This window comes from Vipera ursinii, assembly GCF_947247035.1.
Source record: "Vipera ursinii genome assembly, chromosome: 2".
Lineage (NCBI taxonomy): Eukaryota > Metazoa > Chordata > Lepidosauria > Squamata > Viperidae > Vipera > Vipera ursinii.
This window is the reverse complement of record NC_139513.1, coordinates 19766637-19789534: the sequence shown is the minus strand read 5'-3', so window position 1 is coordinate 19789534 and position 22898 is coordinate 19766637. Positions and strand designations below refer to the sequence as shown.

The following is a 22898-nucleotide window of genomic DNA, read 5'->3' as shown; positions in this document are numbered from 1 at the left end:
GAGTCTTCGAAGAAGGGCGGGATATAAATGGGATAAATAATAATAATAATAATAATAATAATAATAATAATAATAATAATAATAATAATAATAAAAGTCAATATTTGCAGAGGGCACGTTTGCTTTACATATAGCAGAGACTTAATCTCATGAACAAAAGTACGTCTTTTTTATTTTTATCTTGCCTTTTTTTCATAAACAACTCAAACCAAGGAACATACCTAATATTCCTTACTCCACCTATTTTCCCCACAACAACAACAACAACTCTGTGGGGTGAGTTGGGCTGAGAGACAAGGACTGGCCCAAAGTCATCCAGCCAGCTTTCATTCCTAAAGCAGAACTAGAACTCCCAGCCACCTGGTTTCTAGGCCAGGGCCTTCACCACTGCGCTAAACTCTTCACCACTGCATTCTTTTTATATATTTGTTTTTAAAAGGAAGAACTTTCACAGCAGACCAGTGAAATGGTATTCTAATATGGTTATTTTACAATTTCATTGGAAGCTGCCCAGAATCATATATTATAAGCTGAGTAGCTATATAAATATGATAAATCAATGTTTTAAGAAAATGCTATAGTAACGCAATGCTAACATCGATGAAAAAAAAATGAAGTATCAGTGATCAAAGTCCAAAGATAACTAAAAGCAAACTTTTTTTGGAAGTCACACCCAAGCAAAAAGTCAGATAGATTCCTTAGGATTTCTTGATTCTACTGTTAACCTGAGTTTGATCAAGGCCTAACAGGTACCATCATTCTGGGCTGGCACACAGAAAACTTTCTTTGGTGGATACCGGCCAAGGGTATATTTGCAGGGCTGGTCCTCCCATGTAGCAGAAGATCTCAGTAAGGTAGAAAGATGGCTCAATCATGGCTAGACTTGATCGATCCTAGCTCTTCTGCTGTTCAAGATATTCCAGAAAAAGGAACATGGCTCAAAGTTTAGTTTACTATTATGTGGCCTAATATCACTATATAAGCATTCAAAAAGGAGAGAATTTGAGGAAAGACAAACTGAACATATCCAGAGGACGGCAATCAAGGTAACAAGGATTGTGGTTGGAGGTGAATTTATCCTGGAGAAGAGGGGTCTAGGACAGGGGTATAGGCAACCTCGGCTCTTTTATGACTCATGGACTTCAACTCCCAGAAGTCCATGAGTCATAAAAGAGCCGAGGTCGCCTACCCCTGGTCTAGGACAACTTGCCATGGCCAACTTCCTGCAAACAACTCGCTGTGGCCAACCCACCGCGGGACAACTCGCCACGCCCAACTTGCCCACAGGACAAATCAACTGTAGGACGAGAGTTACACTAATATCAAAGAAATGGTCGAATAGAATCATTAAAGAAAGAATGCAAAAAGGGGGACAAAGTGAAATGTGTATGACAAAAATTAAAATCGTTTTGAAATTATTTTAAATAATTAAATTGAATTGTTGGATTGTCCTGTGGCAGGTTGTCCCGCAGCAAGTTGGCCATGGTGAGTTCTAGTTTAGTTTGTGATGGATGATAGACAGGCAGGCAGGCAGGCAGGCAGGCAGGCAGGCAGATTCTCCTCCACCAAAGGTCCAGAATTAAGATGGCCTCCTGTGTGGGGGGATCTGTAGTAACCAATTCCTGTTCTGGAGAGTTTGTAGGACTAGATGATTAAGTTTACATTCAGCTCTTCAGAAGTTACATGCTATCTTTTCCCAGGTATTAACCAAATTCAAATTCTGCGTGACTCCATGCTTTCTAGTCTGAGAGGGGAATTAGACTCAGCAGCCTTGGAAGCAGCTCGCCTCAGTGCTGGAAGAGGTCTTCACGTGATTCAGAAATTCTTCAGCAACACCAACTGGGTCGAAATGGGAAAGGACAGCCCTTACGAATACTTGTGTAAGTCGCAACGAGTACGGAAGCAAAGAACTGGATGCTGCCTAGAGCTGACCATGGTGGGAGGGGACTGAAAAAGTCAAGGTGGTGGGCAAAATCAAGTGGTCATGGCTAGCATCTTGATTTATATATATATATAAATACACACACACACAAACACACAGTGCAAATAACCCTAGTATGCCTTATCTGGGGTAGAGTTTTCTCTACTTTTCTATACAGTCACAATTACAATTACTTTTCTATACAGCACTATGGGTGGTATACAAATCTAAGTGCTTTTGCTATTGGAAAAAATATGTACGTACCAATTCCCCTCCCACCAACTGCAGAAAGCTCTGGTTCTATTTTAATTTATTTATTATTGAAGCATGTAGTCCATCTTTCCAATTTTTTTATTAGGTCAACTTCTGGTTGAAGTACCCGGTGTAAAGTTTCTGGTGTTGATGTCTTCATACATACCTATGTTAATGCCAGATGGGCTTTCCTGGCCGTGTAGCTTGACTGTTTTTCACACACATTCTTGCATGTTTGTATCTATGCACGTTTACACACACACACACACACACACACACACACACACACACACACAGAGGGAAACAAAGCAGATCCTAGGAAAAAAAGGCACAGCAAACTACTTCTATACTGTTGCCAAAACAAATGCAGTAATATCTCTGCAAAGCCAATGGGAGTTGAGTTTATTTGGAAGGAGACTTCCAATTAGGTGTTTTGTGTTATGTGTTCATGTCTGTGTGTGACAGGCAGTCGCTGTCACGCTCTACAGAAGATCACTAGACTCCTGTGTAGGAAGAAAAGTCTCCATCATGGTTCCTCCAAGCGGGGAATAAACATGGCAACTGCTTTGGGAAGAAGGTTGTAGTTTATTGCAGAGGAAAGCCAGACAGAAAGATGGATCCAACAGAAAAAAAGGACTGACCACATGTGGGTAGTGAGTTTTCATACCCCCTGGACTCTATCGTTTGGAGTTATTTCCTGTTTCAAGCTTTGTATTTCCTTTGTCACGTATTCTGTCCTGAGCCTAGGTGTGCCCCTCTAGGATTCTTGACGGTTGTGGGTATGTCCTATTATGTCCCCTGCTTCCCTGGGGCTGTCGCTGATGTTGACTCTAGAGATCTTTCTTCCTAATCCCAGTTTCCTGACAAGATTATCGCATCGGCATTCCTGCAGACTTGGTTTGTGCTTGGGACAGAGAGACTTGGGGGCAGGGTTGGTTTCTGCTTTTAAAATCCTTTAGGGAAATATATTCTGCCCTTTTAATATTTCCTTCTCTGGGAAGCTGACTTCCCACGCCTACATCAGTTCTATTTCAAAGAATACCTCGTGGCCAATTGAAATTAGAAATCTGCTTTGGTATAGTGCAGGGGTCAGCAACCTGAAACAGTGAAAGAGCCACTCGGAACCGGTTCCCTCACAAAAGGAAAAACTGGGAGCTGCAAAAAATGTGTGCACATGCGCGTACATGCGCACATGTGCAGAACAGGGTTTGACTGAAGAGTGGAGCCAAGGCGAGATATGCACCTACCCTGCATATTTGAATTGATTGGTTGAACATTTTTAGTCCCACTTTTTTTTTTTTTTTTGGACTGCACATGGCAGAGGACTGGGAGCCGCAGGAGACGGCTAAAAGAGCCGCATGCGGCTCCGGAGCCGCGGGCTGCAGACCTGTGGTATAGTGGTTAAAGTGCTACACTGGAAAGCAGGAGACCGCGGGTGTCCATCCTCCCTTAGGCACAGAAGCCCATTGGGTGTCTTGGGGCCCAACCCACCTCACAGAGTTGCTGTGCTGGAGAAAATAGGAAGGAGTGATGGATTTCTCCCTAGGCTGTACAATGGTGGGGATATAAATTTATACAGGGCAGAGGGAATGACCTTGAAGGACAAAAGGAAGAGCCACTACCAAGGCAATGGTCAGAGAAGAGGGGCTTGAGCCTAGACCAAGAGTGTAATATGAGTAAACATCTCAGACAAGCTCCTCCCTGGTTCACATGGAGGGAAAGGGAGGGAAAGGAAAGCACATTCAGACTTTCAAAATTCAGTTATCCTAGCTTTACAGTAAAAGTAGCATTAGTCTTTGTAGCATTAATCTTAGTTCTGATCTGCTTTGCAAAGCTGACAAAAACCTAAAAATAACACTTTTCTCCAGCTGAGCCTTGCACTTGAAAGGATGTGTGTGTGTGTGTGTGTGTGTGTGTGTGTGTGCGCGCGCACGCACTTTTGAGCATCATCAATAGTTTTGTGAAATAAAGGCCTTGTTGTAATTTTGTGACCTGGCTTTTGAGGCTCCAACCTTCTTTCTGCCTTATTCTTGGCCCAATTAATGTCACCTTCCCCAGATTGCCTTCTAATTGTGTGTTTTATGGCCAGCCACCCCACCAGCACCGTTTGGGGAGAACCCTCACAATACCTTTAAAATTCCGAATGTCGGATTGGAGGAATTTCAGATTTTTAGAGAAGTTCAGCTACATCTAAAGAGAATCTTTCTTCTTTTTATGTTCCCTCAGTAAATTCAAGTAGTCCAGTCATTCCCACTGCACCAGCTTCTAAGAAGACATGTGTTAATTGTAAAAGAGTATCAAGGTAAATCCGCAAATGGGTTCATCTAAAAAAAAGAGGGTTATTTTATACAATGGGTTGTAAAGGTTGATCTTCATCTGTATATAAATCAAGTGGAAGTAGTCCACGTTTAGTGACCACACTTAGGACTGGCAACTCAGTTTTTAAACAAAGCATGTGCTAGCCAAAACGGAGACTGCACCTATGATTTTACTTCAGCTTTAATTTGTTTTACAGACCTGCAAAAATGCAAGGACTGGTTACAAAGTTAGCTTTTCATCACTATCCTAATTGCAAATGGTCGCTAAGCAAGCCAGTTGCTAAACAAGAACTACAGGTAGTCCTTGACTTACCACATTCATTTAGTGACCATTCAAAGTTACAACAGCACGGATAAGAGTGACCTCTGACCATTTTTCATGTTTACAATGCATCCGAATTTTGATCACCTGGCCATGGGGATGCTGCAACCGTCACAAACGTGAAAAACAGTCATAGGTCACTCTTATCAGTGCCATTATAACTTTAAACTGTCACTAAACAAATGGCTGCAAGTCGAGGATTACCTGTATTGCTTATCTGAATGGGTCTTCCTACAATTTTTTTGTGACTATGGAAAAGCATTACATTTAAGGAATGGGACTTCACTTATTTTTCTCTCCAAAATTCTCATTTCCACATGCAAGTTTTTGTTTTGTTTTTTAAAGGAAGACCCAGAGTCTTTGTCTCAAATGAGACTTTGATCCAGTGGTGGGATTCAAATACCTGAACAACTGGTTCTCTTATTGGATGAAGGCCTGGGCCTCCGAGGCCTAGAACAGACTTCCGGAAGTGGCATCCGTGCACTTACGGCGGGCCGTTCTAGGACTGGGAGGCCTCCTCCAGGCCTAGAATAGACTTCTGGAAGCAGTGTGCATTCAGCCGGTTCTCCGAACTCAGCAAAATGTAGCTACCAGTTTTGCCAAACCAGTGCAAACTGGCTGAATCCCACCACTGCTTTGGTCTTATAATTTGTTGTATGTGCAGATCAACTCAGAGAGATTTATTTTCTTTTTTTTAAAGATAAATTAAAGGTTTTTATTCAAATGATTCAGTGAATCTTTGGATCATAACCAATAAATGCAATATTAAAAAGATTTAACAGTATAAACGAATGTGAATAATTATAATGGGGTATAATGCAGAAACACTAGTAACTGGAAATGAATTTAATTTCTAATGAACCATGAGTAAAAACCGTTGTTAAGTACTTCTTTCTTTTTTAAAAAACTTTATTAAATTTATTATTTAAAAACATTGGACACGGTACAAATGGACTGACATACCTTCTTATCTACAATATTCATATATATATATATATATGTACACATAAAATACACTTAAATACACTTAAGATACAAATCAATTAAATATAATACAATACTTAGAGAGATTTATTTTCAAAGACTAAAACTAAAAACTTTGAATGTAATGTCCGCTAATATGACAGTGAGTGACTCCACATCTGAGAATCTGAGCTCCAGTTTTTTTTTTTTAATCCAATACTTTCCAAGAGAGTGCCAGTGTGGTCTGGACATTGAGCTAGAAACTGTGAGATTATGAGACCTTAGCCCTGAAGCCAGGTCTCCTGGCGCTAGTTATGGCAAACCACATGTTGCCAATGAAACTGCATAGATTTATTTTTAAAGCCATCAGGAGTCACTTTCCCATACAGTGTTTGAAAAAAAGAGACAAAAATCTGCTCTCGGTCCTTATTAACTTCAGTTAGAACCTTTTGGGTAAGGGTTATTATAATGGGCAAATTATTTTTAAGTGATGTTTCTCAATCACTTTATGGCGAGTGCTTTGGATCATTAAAGCAACTGCATCTTTTTTCCCAGAAAAATGTGGTTATCAACAGGAAAATGGCCACCACCAACTAAGCAAGCAGCTGCAGGAGAAAGAAAGGCAGGTACTCTAACAGTTCAAAGAGAGAACTATGTACAGGTAGTTTTTGTTGAATGGCCATTCAGAATGATGGAGTCCTCAGCTGCAGTTCTCTTAGCATCTCTGTGCTCATCTGATCACGATTTGGGTGCCTGACAATTGGCTCACAATAATGACATCGCAGCATCCCTCAGTCAAATGATCACCATTTGCAACCTCCCTTGCCAGCTTCCGACAAGCAAAGTCAATGGGGAAGCCAGCGGGAGGTCACAAATGGTGATCACGTGACTACAGGCCACTGCAACTGCATAGGGTTTTTTTAAGGATGATAAGTCGTGGATGACCACAACTACCATCATAAGTCAGCACAGTCATGTGACATCACTATTTACAACCACATGGCTTAGTGATGGAGTCGCCGGCCCCAATTTCCAGGGTTAAGTGAGAACTACCTGTACGCACTTCTCTGACACATCTCTTCTGAAAGATTTGCACAGCTCTAGTGATAGGCACCGGACAGTTCAGTTACATTGCCTACAAACACCCGTATTGCACATCTGAAATTAATGATTTCTGTTATTTTCAGCATGTTTATGAAATGCAGTTCAGGATAGATTTCTGATTTAGGTGAGATTTAAGCTCATGAATCCCACATACCAAAGTCTTTGTTTAACAGGACCGAGTTTGAGTGTGAGGACAACCTCCTGGTGAAAGACATGCTTACAAGTGGATATAAAGTATCAGATTCCTGTAGGAAGAAACCACTAGGTAAATATCACCTACCCTTGCTAAATATTTTCATCCATTCTTCTTCTGTGTTCCAAACAAGCAGACGGGAGCGGATAATTTTCATGCTTAGCTAGCCCTTGGATCAAGCCAATAATGCCTGCAGTATAAAATGGCAATGAAGTCCGTTCAAATTATTTTGAACTCAGTTTTTTAAGAACCATCTCAGCAATATGCTAGCCTGAAGGCCTGTCTCCCTGTTTCTCAGCAACTTGCAAATGTGTGGACTTCAGCTCTAGAATTCTCCACCCACATGCTGGCTTGGGAGATTTGGGGAGCTGAAGCCCACACATCTTCAAGTGGATAAGGCTGAAAAATGTTGGTGTGTCTTGTCACATGTACTGCCCCTACATGACATTAAAATGTAAGGGTCCCATTCCGTTCACGTAGGAGACACTGTTTAAGGAGCTTCTGGGTTGAAAGGATTATCTGGTGACATCACCATTGCTTGGGAAACAGCCTTGGGAACTCCTTTTTTGTCCCCGCAAGTAGCTGGGGCAAGTGATAGGAGCTCATCCCAATAAGCAACAGCTCTCAGATTTTGAATGTCGACTTGCCAACTTCCAATCCAGCATTCTGAGCACGTGGAGCTACCATGCTCCAGTGCAAAGGTTATCACAGACTATATATCTGCCTTCGATAAGCCAAGGCATTTGTGCCTTTTCCTTCTTTTTTGTATATTAAAGGCAAATGTGGACATGGTGGGAAAAATGACGTGACTCATACGTTCCCTACCACTGGTGGCATCAACAAGGAGACCTCTAATCCCGAACTTTCACCACACTATCGCCTGCATCATAAAGCAGCGGAATTAGCCATCGAAGCCACCAAGAGCTTTTTCGTTGGAGATGGTAAGGCTGTGTCCTAGATTTACTTATTTTTATTTAGTTATCACATTTGTAAACCACCCATCTCAGTTTGAATGATGGGCTAGAAAATTTCTCCAATCCTTACATAGACATTCCTCTACTGTTTTGCCCAATTTAAAAAGAGGCTAGACATACTTCCTCAACCTGGGTGCCATTTATAGGTGTTGGATAGCCCTTCTCTGGATTTTCAGTCAACAGAACTTTAGTACAGCTAGTCCTCAATTTACAACAGTTACATTCAAAGTTACAACAGCACTGGAAAAAAGTGACCTACGACCATTTTTCACACTTATCACCATCACAGCATCCCCATGGTCGTGTGATCAAAATTCAGATGCTAAGCAATGGACTCGTATTTATGACGGTTGCACTGTCCCCGGGTCATGCGATCACCTTGAGACAAGCAAAGTCAATGGAGAAGCCAGATTCAGCGGGTGACTCACTTAACAACTGCAGCGATTCACTTGACAAGTGTGGCAAGAAAGGTCGTGAAATGGGGCAAAACTCACTTAAGGAATGCCTCACTTAGCAATAGAACTTTGGGGCTCAGTTGCGGCCGTAAGTCGAGGACCGCCTGGAATATCTGTCTCATGTATCTGCAGGGCTTGAAAAGTTGGCATTTATGCCGTTGTGGCTTTTCCTTTGCAAATCAAGCAATATTAAGTGTTGCCACTCACAACAATTTGAAACAAGATATATTGTAGTACAGACATAACTCAGTCCTGCTGTTGGACAAACGCTGGCCTGAAATGGTACAGGGCTGTGGTGGCGAACCTATGGCACGGGTGCCACAGGTGGCACGCAGAGCCCTCTCTGTGGGCACGCATGCCGTCAGCCCAGTCCTAGGCCTTCAGCTGGTTATAAAAGGTTAGAAAACCTTTTCGGTTTAGGCGTCTGCTGCCATGTGCAAAAAAAAAAGGTTCAATCAATCAATCAATTTCATCATCTCACGGGGGAAAAAAGATCTCGCAAAGTTGGAATTGATTGATTGAACTTTTTAGTCCCACCCAGTCTGCCGTTACCACCGCAGCCACGCTCACCCAATGGGCCACACCCACCCAATGGGCCATGCCCACCCGGCACCCAACGATACATAAGTGGGTTTTGGGTTGCAGTTTGGGCACTCAGTCTCTAAAAGGTTCGCCATCACTGGTATAGTGCTGTCTCCTGTTATAGCAGGGGATTGGACTAGAACAGGGGTCCCCAACCAGTGGTGGGATTCAAATATGTGAACAACCGGTTCTCTGTGTGGATGCCACTTCCAGATGTCCATTCTGGGCCTGGGCAAGAAAAAAAATAGCTACCGGTTCTGCCAAAGTGGTGCGAACCGGCTGAATCTCACCAGTGTCTCCAACCCCTGGGCTGTGGCCCATCTCCAGCCCTTAAGCTGTTCGGAATTGGACTGCAAAAGTGGAGGGGGAGAACGTGCACGCATATCCCCACTTGAGTCAACAACGGCCGAACGTGTGCCTGTTTGCCCGCCACTCACATGGAACCATCCCCTCTCCGCCCCCCCACCCCCCCACCCCACCCCCCTGGACATCAGCAAAGACAAAAATGTTGGGGAAATCTGGATTAAATGACTTCCAAGTTCTCTTCCAACTCTGTTGCTCCGTTTTGTTCTCTTCTTTGTTCAGGTGTCGGCCTCTTATCTAAAGTGGGAGACGATATTTTTAAGAAGTTTTTCAACCTGGATGGTTATTCCCTCACTTTTGTGGTGGACACGACCGGCAGCATGTCAGACGACATCCATCTAGTCAAAACCAAATGCATTGAGCTCCTCCGAACGTATTCTGGCTCTCCGGATGCACCTTATAATTACATCCTTGTGCCCTTCAACGATCCCGGTAAGGAGGTGATAGAAGGCTGAGATTCCTTCTGATTTCTCCCTTTCAGGCTGGAATTGCCCTCCTTTTTTTGCTCAAGGTTGTTTGTGTGTTGTTTTTTTCCAGAGAATTCAAGCAGTGTTATGGCCAGTTAGAAGGGATTATGTGATTTAACAATTGTTGTGATTCAGGGTCAGCCTGTGGGTTCGGCAGTTGGGTTGGACGATTCAGAGGAGGAGGAGGGGGGTGTTGGAGAGCTTGCTGAGGATAGCCTTGAGGCTCTGCAGAGCCCTCAGCCAGGCCCCTCCCATCTGGTTACGACGCAGACCCAGCTGTGTGAGCCTGACAGCGTGGATGAAGATGACCCACAGCTGGCCCTGTTCAAGGACGCCCGACGCAGGAGGCAGTCAAGCAGGAGTAAACAGAGGAAGGCAATGGGGCACCTCAGAAAGAGGCAGAGAGAAGCCACGCCCTGAACTCTATATAAGGGGAATGTGTGGGGAGGGCTGGTTTGCTGAAGGCAACCGTCGGATAGTTCATGTTTCTTAAAGCTCCTGTTTCTTGGTTTGTCTTGTTCCGTTTGTTTTTGTTGCAATAAATTTGGCAGGCGTAATTCTAGCCTCTTGCCTTTTTGAAAAAGGGGTTGTCCCTGCCTTTTCTGCAGGGCCGGTAGCAGGCTGGTGCAGAACAACAATAGGGAATACAGGGTGGTTGTTCTTGTTGTTTTCTTTTTTAGTAAAAACAGGAGGAATTACATCTCTGCTGGGGTGACCAGGCTACAGTGACAGATTGTCCTTCGGTGGAAAGTGAACCAAGAGCTCACAAAACTCTCAGGATGTGTGATTATTTGTCACCGCTTTACTGCAAAGGAGGAAACTGAGGGAAATAAATCGGGAGGATGATTAAAAACTTGAATCTTTCCCTTAAATGGGGACGTTAAAAGCTGCTCTTTTGGAGAATGTTTGTATTTGTAACTGAAAGAGGGAAAAGCGCAGTAGATCTTTAGCTAAGGTCAGGTGTTTTGTAAATCAATGGTAAGAATGAACTGAAACTGACTTCAAGCTACAGGTAGTCCTTGACTTATAACCATTTGTTTAGTGACCACTTGAAGTTATGGTGGCACTGGAAAAAAAAGTCACTTATAAGCGAGTTTCACACTTACAACTGTTGCAGCAACCCCATGGTCCCGTGATCAAAATTCAGACGCTTGGCAACTGCCATGTATTTATGATGGTTGCAAGTATCCCGGGATCATGTGTTCACCTTTTCTGACCTTCTGACAAGCAAAGTCAATGGGGAAGCCAGATTCACTTAAGAACCGCATGATTCATTAAGCAACTGCAGTGATTCACTTAACAACTGTGGCAAGAAAAATGCAGCAAAACCGACTTATTGACTGTCTTGCTTAGAAATGGAAATGCTGGGCTCGGTTGCGGTCATAAGTCGAGGACTACCCGTATTTTGGAATGCTGTGTCTAGTTCACAATCTGAAAATGACGTGGATGCAAATATCCAAGATGGTGGAGGGACTGGAAGCCACATTTTCTGATGAACAGTTAAGCGAGCTGAGTTTTCCTCCTGATCTATGCTCATGTAATTGTATCCTATTCAGATGGTCACTTTGAAATGTCCTTTAATCCCTCGGCTCCTGCCTTCTCTCGGAAGATATGCTGTAAATATTAGTTTCTATTAGGTGCAAATGCCATTTTGTAATGTTGCCATTGCTGTAGAAAATCCCATTTGAACATGAAAAAGTCATTGACTGAGCTCCAGACCAAGGCTGGAGAGCCATCTGTCCACAATGCTTTAGCAAGTGCTATTCCAAGAAAAGAGGTCAGACTGGTTGACCTCTGAGATCCTTGCCAACCCTATGATTTGATGAATCCAGTGATACTTGCCCTTTCTGTGCAGAAAACAATTATAGACCCAGAAGTCAAAGGAGGAAGCTTTTAATTAAACCTTTTAAGAGGACTTCTCTTAAATGAATTAGTGCATACATCTGAACTGATATTATGGTAAACTCTCAGCGATTAGACTGTTTACCGCTGAATAAACTAAATAATCTGAGTCAAGACATGTGGAAATCAAGTGCCAGTCTTATTATTTTGAGGAACAGATAAGAATGTTCATCTTTAATTACTTAAAAGGAAAGTATTGGAAAAATCTCTTCAGAACCCCAGGAAAGGCAAAAAACGGAATTAACATAATAAAAAAAACCCAGAGACTCTGTCTGAAACTGTGGCCCTTGGCTGGTCTTCTTCATACTATCATGACTCAGTTCCCACCTAGACCTATCTTTGCAGATTTTGGACCCATCATTAAGACCCAAAGTGTGGACGAATTGGAATCTGCAATCTCTCTCCTGACTGCTACTGGAGGTGGTGACTGCCCAGAAATGTCCATGTCTGGCTTGAAACTGGCTTTGCAACACAGCATGCCAAGGTGAGAAGTGTCCAGGATGATGCCTCTAATTCCCTTTTTCTCCATATTTCTCAATACTCTTCAGACAGTCCTTGAATTACAACAATTTGTTCAGTGACTGTTCGAAGTTACGACGGCACTGAAAAAGTGGCTTACGATCCTTTTTCACACTTACAACCACTGCAGCATCCCCATGATTATGTGATGTGGGCAGCCCCCTCCCCCGCCCAGAATAAAATATTCTACAGGATATTAAAAGAGGCAGAATAGAATATTTCCCCTAAAGGAGAAGAGGAGAAAGATCTCTTTAATAAAGGCAGAGAGCAGCTCCGGTCTTTCTGCTATAGGAAAACAGCCTGAAGCAGAAACCGGAAGAGGCTAGGCTTTCTGAATGGATATTTTTTAATCTATTCATAAAGCCACTCCATTCATAAACAAAGGGTAGCCTGCAGCTCCGAATAAGCAGCAAAGAGTCGAAAGTGACAAGATTGGCTCAGACAAACAAAACATCTAGGATTTGCATTTTCCCTCTTGTCTCTAGAGCCAGTCATGACCCCTACATGACCCCATAGGAATCTGGTAACAGCCATTAAAATATTAAAAGACATATTCTTGTACAGGAACAGACATCTCAATTACGAAGCCCCCAAAGCTATATAAAAAAGCCCATTCTACTCTCCACCCCAAACTGGTCAGCCATCCCAGAAATAAGCTGTTGTCACTATGGTTTCTGGCTACCAAATAAATGGAGACCTCCTTTCCAACTGCAGCCTGCCTCCAATTCATTTCTCTTGCATCTTTCTCCCAGCTTGGAATAAGAACCAGACCCGATTTTATTTGCAATGGTAAACAAAACGAGGCACTTGGCAACTTGCTCATATTTTTGACGGTCGCAGTGTCCTGTGAACAACTTTTGTAACCTTGAGACAAGCAAAATCAATGGGAAAGCCAGATTCACTTAACGCCACGAACGGCTTTTATAGGTAAGAACCACACCTTGAATTGCACCTAGGAACTAACTGGCATCCAGCGCAGTTCACAAAGCAGCACAATCATGTGCAGTTATTTTCTGCACCAACAGCAGCTTCCAAGTATCTTTTTTTAGAGCTTAATTGAATCTTTTTTTATTGAAAAGTTTTACAAAATTTAAAAAACATATAAATTGAACCCCCCTCCCCATCACCCCTCCCCCCCCCAAACTTCCCAAAGCAAAATACAGGGTATTGTGTATAACAATCTTATACAAACATATGCTAAATATCTATTAAAACATTAACAAACTTTCCACTCTTTAACTTCCTTATAACAAAACTATAATAATAACACATCTTTTTAATAACTAAAAATTATTCATAAGCTATTTGAAACTTTTTAGTCCCATATTTATTTTGAATATAATCGATCCATCTTCTCCATTCCAAAATATATTTTTCTTGCAATTGCTCTTTCAAATATGCTGAAACTTTTGCCATTTCAGCCATGTCCATTACTTTAAATGTCCATTGTTCTATCGTAGGTATCTTCTTTCTTCCAATATTGTGCCACCAGAAGTCTGGCTGCCGTTATTAAATGTAACATCAATTTGGTTTCTATAGCAGAACAGTCCAAGATAATACCCAGTAAAAATAACTGTGGAGTAAATCTTATCTTTTTCTTAAAAACTTTCTGAAGAATCCACCATACTTTTATCCAAAAGGCTTTAACATTTTTACATGTCCACCGTATATGATAATAAGTTGCCTCTTCACATCTCCAACACTTAGGTGGTTGATTTGGATACATACATGCTATTTTTTGCAGGTAGGGCGCATTGCAGTAACCCAAATACAAGGCCCGGGGGCTGGATCCAGCCCGCGATGTGGTTTCATGTGGCCCGCAAAGCCATCCTGGAAACAGTGAGGGAACGGCCCCCACTGCCTTGGCCCTGGCCCAGAGACCCTCCTCCTGCCAGAGACCCTCAGATCTGTCCCACTCCTGCCCAGGCCCCCATAGGCACCCTTGATGTGAACGATGTAGAGCTGGCCATGCCCACCCAGTAGGCCATACACACTCTAGCCACGTCCACCCAGTAGGCCATGCCCACCCAGGCAACACCCACCCGGCCCCTTGAGGGCAACCGCAATGCTGATGCGGCCCTCAATGAAATTGAGTTTGACACCCCTGCTCTAGGGTGTGAGTAATCATCTGAAGGGCCCAAGCAATTTACAATAGGGTCTCCCAAAAGCTTCTCGGTCTGCGAACCAAGTGTCACACCCTTAAACAACGGTTTCCTAAAATCATTTGTCTCATTGTTTTTTCTTCTGCCTCTTTATAAATGAAATGTCTTTGCAGATATAAATGAGACAAGCAAACTGTTTCTCACAAGAGGTTAACGGTGTAGAACAGGCCTTAAATGTTCTATCTAGAGTTTTAGCATTTGAACGCTTAATCTTCCTGACTCTAGGAGGAAGCAGGCAATCTTTCTGGCCTGAAACTATCATTGACCTTATTCCCACTCGAATTTGTCAGATCCCACACAAAATTGTCAGTCTTCTCACTCTGAAGTCTGTAATGTGCTGATGAAGTACTTTTCTTTTGTCTAGCCAACATTTCCCGCCATAGCCTCAGGGTCCAACTTTAGATAGGTGGGTCAGGGGAGGGGGGAAAAAAGACTTTTTTAAAAAGATTGGGAACCTTCTATCATCTTTTTTGCTGAAAGAATAAAAGACTAAATTGAGAATTTATGGATTTGAGGATTAAAAAGAGTCAACAAGGAAGGGGAAAGAATAAGATGGGGGTTGGGGGTTGGACTAGATGACCTCCAAGGTCCCTTCCAACTTCTTCTTCTTCTTCTTCTTCTTCTTATTATTATTATTATTATTATTATTATTATTATTATTATTATTTCTGTGTTTTTTTTTTCTTTTTCTTTTTTTTATTATTTCCAATAGTCTTGTGTTGTTTTTTTCTTGTTCTTTTAATTTTGTTAAATTGAAAGCAGGAGTCCCCAACTTCTGGGCTGTGGGGTCTAAAACCCCCCCGGGCCACAGACTGGGACCGGTCCGTGGCCTGTTAGGAGCCAGGCTGTGCAAGCTGCAGGCAAGCAAGGAGGCTCCATCTGCACACGCACAAGATCTAGGCTGTGCACAAAAGCATCCCCCCTCCAGTCTGTGTAAAAAAAAATGTCTTCTACAAAACCGGTCCCTGATGCCAGAAAGGTTGGGGACCGCTGCTTTTACAGGATTGAAAAATGATAATAAAAATATTTTTTTTAAAAAAAGTTTAAACAGATGGAACTTTAAGGCAGAGTCTACTTCCCTTTTTTATTTCTAAAGCATCACGTATATAATCCAGGAATGTAGGCGCAGGCAGCTGCAGAAAGTGGAAGAGGAAGCCAGTGATAAATCTTATTTTTATTTATTTGTTTATTTAGTTTATATAGCCAATCATCTTACATACTGCAGTGACTGCAGTGTATGCCTCCCAGCCTACACAAAGGACAGCACAGCAGGAGGCTGATGGTGCAGATCAGCAGAGGGGTTGGACAGCTCCGGGCGATAACTGCTCGCTCAGGATAAGCCTAATGACTTAAGCTGTTGACAGCCCCAGGCATGGTCAGCCTGGTGGGAAGCCAGGATCTACACCCATTGCACTGGCAGGAAGCCCAGGTTTGAACTGATTGGATGCCATCCACCTGGGCAGGTACAAATAGACACCAGGCTTCCCTGTTTCCCCAGTTCGTTCTGTTACGAATAAACTCATCGTTACCCCAGCTCTGTGTCCGCCTCTCTGTGAAGCACGCGACTTTACAGTGACTCTGGGCGGTTCACAGAGATAAAAAAAAAATCACAGAACAATCAAACCCATATAACTAAATAGCCAAAAACAACAATAAAAAACATTAAAAACAAGTTAAAACGATTAAAAACAGCCATAAAATCGGGAAGTGTAGCTTACAAACAATACAGCCATCTCACAGGCCCCATACAGGTAGCCATTTATTTAGTGACAGTTCAGAGTTACAACAGCATGGAAAAAGTGGCATGACCTGTTTTCACATTTACCACCATTGCAGCATCCCTGTGATCACGTGATCAAAATTCAGCCACCTGGCAACTGGCATGTATTTATGACAGTTGTACTGTCCTGGGATCATGTGATCACCATTTGTAACCTTCCCAGTTATCAACAAGCAAAGTCAACAAGGGAGGCTGGATTCACTTAACAACCGTGTAATTCACTTAACAACTGCAGTGATTTACTTAACAACTGTTGCAAAAAAGGCCGTAAAATGAGCAAAACTCACTTAACTGCCTTGGGCTCAACTGTGATCATAAATCAAGGACTTACCTGTACTTACATAGGATGTGTGTGTCGTGGTGTCACAATGCAAAGTCTGTGACTGACATACTTAAGCCGATGAACAGATAATAGTGAATGAACAGATAATAGTGTAGAATCAAAACATATCCGTTGTATCATTTTTCATCTCTGCAGCTAGCTCCCAGTGCTTGTGAATCCTGAAAGCTATCTGATTCTGAGATTACAGGTAGTCCTTGACTGACAGCATTAATTGAGCCTTATTACAGTTGTACATTGTGCTGGTCATTAAGCAGGTCATCATGATCATTAAGCAAAGACACAGTCATTAAGTGAACACCACAGTTATTAATCAAACCCATTGTCTGCAATAGGCTGGTTTTGCCAAAAATCAGAAGTAAATGCCAATTTCCAGCAAAAAAAACCCACCACCCTATAAATTGTGTTATGCGACAGTGGGACGGCCATAAATGTGAGCTGGTTGCTGAGCACCTAAAATATGATCACATGACCACAGAAGCGCCTGGCCATCAGAACTTCGAATCTGGGTCATAAGTACTTTTTGAGGGTCTCTCATAACGTCAAATGGTCGCTAAATAGTTGTAAGTCAAAGTTTATCTATAGTTCACCTATTGGAGGCTGTCCAGCGCTTAAGGCTGAGTTCTTTCAGTGCCTTTCCTACACATCTTTTGTTTATAAAAGTGATTCAGCCAATCCGTATTCATCTCCCTTTTTCCATCAGTTTCACCCACTGTTCCCCAACTGGATGCTTTTCAGATAGCAGGATTTACATTTCCAAAATACTTAGCAGTCACAGGTTTAAAAATTCTGAAAGTTAAAGTCCACAGTTGTATAAGGCAACAACTGAGAGTAAGCTACTTTCTTGCAAACCCTATACACAAGCTACTTTTCCCCTAGCACAAACTTCCTAAAATCCTTTGTGTCCCTCCAGATCCAAGATCTTTGTCTTCACTGATGCTGGAGCAAAAGATGAGCATCTGAAGGGAGAAGTGGAAATTCTGATTGAGTCTACTAAGTCCATAGTGAACTATCTCCTCACAGGCTATTGTTCCAGTAGGAAACGCAGAAGTAAGTCAATCTGAATAAAGAAAATATTCTGATGTTTTCTCAGGCAGAAAAAAAAATAGAAAATTGCCTGGTATTAAATCTTGTAAATAATCCCATAAATGTTACAAGCCTGCATCTTTTGTTTAACCAGCTTCCTCAGCGAAAAGTATGTTAGTATATATTTCAGTATAGACAGTATAAGTAGAGGAAGGAAGGAAGGAAGGAAGGAAGGAAGGAAGGAAGGAAGGAAGGAAGGAAGGAAGGAAGGGACAAAGAGAAGGAGGAGGAAGAGGAAGAGGAGGAAGAAGAGAAGGAAGGAAGGAAGGAAGGGAGGGAGGGAGGGAGGGAAGGAAGGAAGGAAGGAAGGAAGGAAGGAAGGAAGGGACAAAGAGAAGGAGGAGGAAGAGGAAGAGGAGGAAGAAGAGAAGGAAGGAAGGGAGGGAGGGAGGAAGGAAGGAAGGAAGGAAGGAAGGGACAAAGAGGAAGAGGAGGAAGAAGAGAAGGAAGGAAGGAAGGAAGGAAGGAAGGGAGGAAGGGAGGGAGGGAGGGAAGGACAAAGAAGGAGGAGGAGGAGGAAGAAGGGAAGGAAGGAAGGAAGGAAGGAAGGGACAAAGAGAAGGAGGAGGAAGAGGAGGAAGAAGAGAAGGAAGGAAGGAAGGAAGGAAGGGAGGGAGGGAGGGAGGAAGGGAGGGAAGGAGGGAGGGAGGGACAAAGAAGGAGGAGGAGGAGGAAGAAGGGAAGGAAGGAAGGAAGGAAGGAAGGAAGGAAGGAAGGGACAAAGAGAAGGAGGAGGAGGAGGAGGAAGAAGAGAAGGAAGGAAGGAAGGAAGGAAGGGAGGGAGGGAGGAAGGGAGGGAGGGAGGGAAGGACAAAGAAGGAGGAGGAGGAGGAAGAAGGGAAGGAAGGAAGGAAGGAAGGAAGGGACAAAGAGAAGGAGGAGGAAGAGGAGGAAGAAGAGAAGGAAGGAAGGAAGGGAGGGAGGGAGGGAGGAAGGGAGGGAAGGAGGGAGGGAGGGACAAAGAAGGAGGAAGAGGAGGAAGAAGGGAAGGAAGGAAGGAAGGAAGGAAGGAAGGGACAAAGAGAAGGAGGAGGAGGAGGAGGAAGAAGAGAAGGAAGGAAGGAAGGAAGGAAGGGAGGGAGGGAGGGAGGGAGGAAGGGAGGGAAGGAGGGAGGGAGGGACAAAGAAGGAGGAGGAGGAGGAAGAAGGGAAGGAAGGAAGGAAGGAAGGAAGGAAGGAAGGAAGGAAGGGAAGGAGGGAGGGAGGGACAAAGAAGGAGGAGGAAGAGGAGGAAGAAGGGAAGGAAGGAAGGAAGGAACGAAGGAAGGAAGGAAGGAAGGGACAAAGAGAAGGAGGAGGAAGAGGAGGAAGAAGAGAAGGAAGGAAGGAAGGAAGGAAGGAAGGAAGGAAGGAAGGGAGGGAGGGAGGGAGGGAGGAAGGGAGGGAAGGAGGGAGGGAGGGACAAAGAAGGAGGAGGAGGAGGAAGAAGGGAAGGAAGGAAGGAAGGAAGGAAGGAAGGAAGGAACAAAGAGAAGGAGGAGGAGGAGGAGGAAGAAGAGAAGGAAGGAAGGAAGGAAGGAAGGAAGGAAAGGAGGGAGGGAGGGACAAAGAAGGAGGAGGAAGAGGAGGAAGAAGGGAAGGAAGGAAGGAAGGAACGAAGGAAGGAAGGAAGGAAGGGACAAAGAGAAGGAGGAGGAAGAGGAGGAAGAAGAGAAGGAAGGAAGGAAGGAAGGAAGGAAGGAAGGAAGGAAGGAAGGAAGGGAGGGAGGGAGGGAGGGAGGAAGGGAGGGAAGGAGGGAGGGAGGGACAAAGAAGGAGGAGGAGGAGGAAGAAGGGAAGGAAGGAAGGAAGGAAGGAAGGAAGGAAGGAAGGGACAAAGAGAAGGAGGAGGAGGAGGAGGAAGAAGAGAAGGAAGGAAGGAAGGAAGGAAGGGAAGGAGGGAGGGAGGGACAAAGAAGGAGGAGGAAGAGGAGGAAGAAGGGAAGGAAGGAAGGAAGGAACGAAGGAAGGAAGGAAGGAAGGAAGGAAGGGACAAAGAAGGAGGAGGAAGAGGAGGAAGAAGAGAAGGAAGGAAGGAAGGGAGGGAGGGAGGGAGGGAGGGGCAAGGAGAAGGAGAGAAGGAGAAGGAAAGGGGAGAGACAATATTTTTCTAAACACATAAGCTGTCGGAGGAGGAATAACCCTACAGAAACAAATTCCCTTCCTGTGCCATTCAGACATGGCCAAGCAGGCTAGCAGAAAGAAAAGAGAGCCGTCCATCTTTGCTTTCAGGATCCACGCAGAGACTTCTACATCCTTGCCTGTCTGGGATCCCATCACCTACACCAGCCAAATAAGTAGTTCAGTACTCAAGGGCTGTCTTTCCATAAGCACAACAGGGCTGCTGTCTGAGGCAGCAGAGCGCAAGAGGCAGGGCATGCTTGCCAAGAGGGAAAAAGAAGGGTTGTGTCCATGGCGAGGCCTGCTCTCAACTCTAATCCCACCTCCTGGCATCAGAGCAGATGCATTAGCAAGCCCAATAAGCTTCTGCCTGTGGAATCTATCAAGGAGACTCATCTTGCTTTTTGCTTCAGGCGAGAAAGATATCGTGAGCCAGCCCTGTTGGTGTCTGATCCCTGTGGCTTCGGAGGCACCTTAAACTCAGATTATATGAAGCCGCGTCTGCGTTTCCCTCCAAGCGGTTGCATCGTCTGAGGGATTCACGTGGCAGAGCTTCCCACATTCTTGAGATAACAGGCAAAGGAACTGAGTTTCTGCGCTGCCTCAACTTGAAAATCAGGCACGGCGGCCAAGTTTTCTGGGTTTGATTTAAAGATGACAGCAGGCTGGCTTGTGTTCCTAAGCATTTTCCAAGCAAGCAGCCAGTTTTGTATTTACTTTTGGATTTAACCGAAAGCAAATATAGCCACTTGATCATACAACCCTTGCGGGATGATGAACTCGGCAGCAGTTCACAGCCAAGGGAAACATCTTCTGAAGAAGGGTGTGCAGAGGGTGTGAGACCGATTGTTTAGGGGGCCAGGGGCATTCTGACATCAGGTGCCAGCTTTGAAAAGTTGTTTTCTTTGCCTGCAGAAGAGCCAAAAAAAATTAAGGTTTCTTTAAAAGGAGCCCACCTTTCGTCCATGGGTTAGTAAATATTTTCAGTAAAGATGCTGAGAAGGTTTTGCTAAAAAAACCAAAAAGCCATCTAGCAAAAAAAAAAAAAAGCACCCACAACCTCTGGAGACAAGCCATACCACTGATTAATTGTACTTTTGAGGCTGCTTTCAAAGGGAATTTCAATAACTTAATAAAAAAAGTAGGATGAAGGGTGACACGATAGCAGCCCTCCAATATGTAAAGGGCTGCCACGAAGAGTAGTAGCGGGTCACCCATTCTCCAAAGCACCTGAAGGCAGGACAAGGAAGAAATGGATGGAAACTATTATGTCGTGGGCTCTGATGAGCAGGAACGAGAACACGCAGATGAGTACAGACCAACTCATACTTTATTTCAGCAGAAACTGTACTGAGAGATTGGAGTCACCCTGCTTCAATATATAGCCAGGCCGTATGGTATTAACCAATCGGATTGAAGCCATGCTTGCCGCCCAAAGTTGACCAATTGCAGGACGGGAGACATCCTGTCTGGGTTGCTGGAGAGCCGTTAGTTCTCCAGCAATGCAGGTGGTGATATTCCAAAAGCCCAGTACATAATGGAAACTAATCAAGGAGAGAAGCAACCTAGAACTAAAGAGAAACTTCCTGACAGTTAGAACAATTAACCATTGGAACAAGTTGCCCCCAGAGATTGTGGATGCTCCAACACTGGAGTTTTTAAAGAAGAGATTGGACAACCCTTTGTCTGAAACGGTATCTGGTCTCCCGCTTGAGCAGGGCATTGGACTAGAAGACTTCCAAGATCTCTTCCAACTCTGTCATTCTCTTAATTCTCCTCCACAGGTGTTCCTGCGTATAAGCCTAAGACATATGCAAATAGCTATGAAGAACTGGCAGATTATTCTGGCGGATTCTATGTGCTCACTACAAAATATCAGCTTTCCCAGGTCCTGGGAATAATGGAGAAGTCCCTGAATGCTGCTCCTGTTAAATTGATGGATGGCCAAATGTATACTTCACAGTTCTCCTTCCCTGTGGATGAAACGCTCAAAGAGGTGACCATCTCTATCAAAGCATCAGCGTCATTCAGCATGAATGTGTTCCAACCTTCAGGTAAGGGGCAGTGTGATATATAGGGCATTTCCTCAGGAGCTACCGATAGTATCTTCTGAAGCAGTGTTTCTCAGCTTTGGCAATGTGAAGGTGTGTAGACTTAACTCCCAGAAACCGCCAGCCAGCATGAGTCGAACCTCTTCAAGTTGCCAAGGTTGAGAAAGACTCTGCTAGACAGAGCACAGCGGCTCATGTGGTTAGAACACTGGGTTGGAAGTTAACCAGCCCGGGTTCGAGACCCGAGTGCTGCTGCGTGTTGAGGGGAGCTCCCATCACTTCTCCAGCTCCTTGCGGGCACATGAAGGAAGCCCCCATGGCCATCACCCGGGCAACAGCGATGTCACTGGCTAATCATCCTTTCAAGCGGGAAGTGCCTTGAACTCTGACATGAATGGGACGAGATTCTTCTAGAATCTGCAACCCGTGGCTCCGGAGCCACATGCGGCTCTTTCAGCCGTCTCCTGCGGCTCCCAGTCCTCTGCCATGTGCAGTCCCCCCCCAAAAAAAGTGGGACTAAAAAAGTTCAACCAATCAATTCAAATATGCAGGGTAGGTGCATATCTCGCCTCGGCTCCACTCTTCAGTCAAACCCTGTTCTTCGCATGCGCGCATGTACGTGCATGCGCACACATTTTTTGCGGCTCCCAGTTTTTCCTTTTGTGAGGGAACCGGTTCCGAGTGGCTCTTTCACTGTTTCAGTTTGCTGACCCCTGTTCTAGAGGCATCCAATCCTCAGAAAATGAGGACAGGCTTTATACCTCTTTTCCCAAACCTGAACAATGCTTTGAAAACCTTATAAATCAGCTGTCCCCATCTTTTCTGGCTTTGCAGACTGGTGGGGGGGGAGTGGAGATGGTTTCGTATGAGTGGCAGACGCATATATTTGCGCAAATGGAGCTTCACGTGCATGCACTCGTCCGCTGCTTCCACAAGTGTAGCTGTTGCAGGCACGCTTGTCCACCATTTCCACAGCCCGGTTCTGAATAGGCGGCAGCCCAGTAGTGGGCCGAAGACCAAGGATTGGGGACCCCTGTTATAAGT

At 44.1% G+C, this 22898-nt stretch overlaps 1 protein-coding gene across 1 annotated transcript in view; it reads left to right on the top strand.

The window, feature by feature from the left end:
• LOC310634340 (von Willebrand factor A domain-containing protein 7-like) overlaps positions 1–22898 on the top strand; it is a 60902-nt gene that overhangs the window by 17147 nt on the left and 20857 nt on the right. The window contains exons 3-10 of the mRNA XM_083352630.1: positions 1701–1880; positions 4400–4475; positions 7054–7145; positions 7850–8014; positions 9670–9879; positions 12162–12300; positions 17531–17667; positions 21588–21857. Coding sequence (XP_083208756.1) covers positions 1701–1880; positions 4400–4475; positions 7054–7145; positions 7850–8014; positions 9670–9879; positions 12162–12300; positions 17531–17667; positions 21588–21857 — 1269 coding nt within the window. The remainder of the gene's footprint in view (positions 1–1700; positions 1881–4399; positions 4476–7053; positions 7146–7849; positions 8015–9669; positions 9880–12161; positions 12301–17530; positions 17668–21587; positions 21858–22898) is intronic.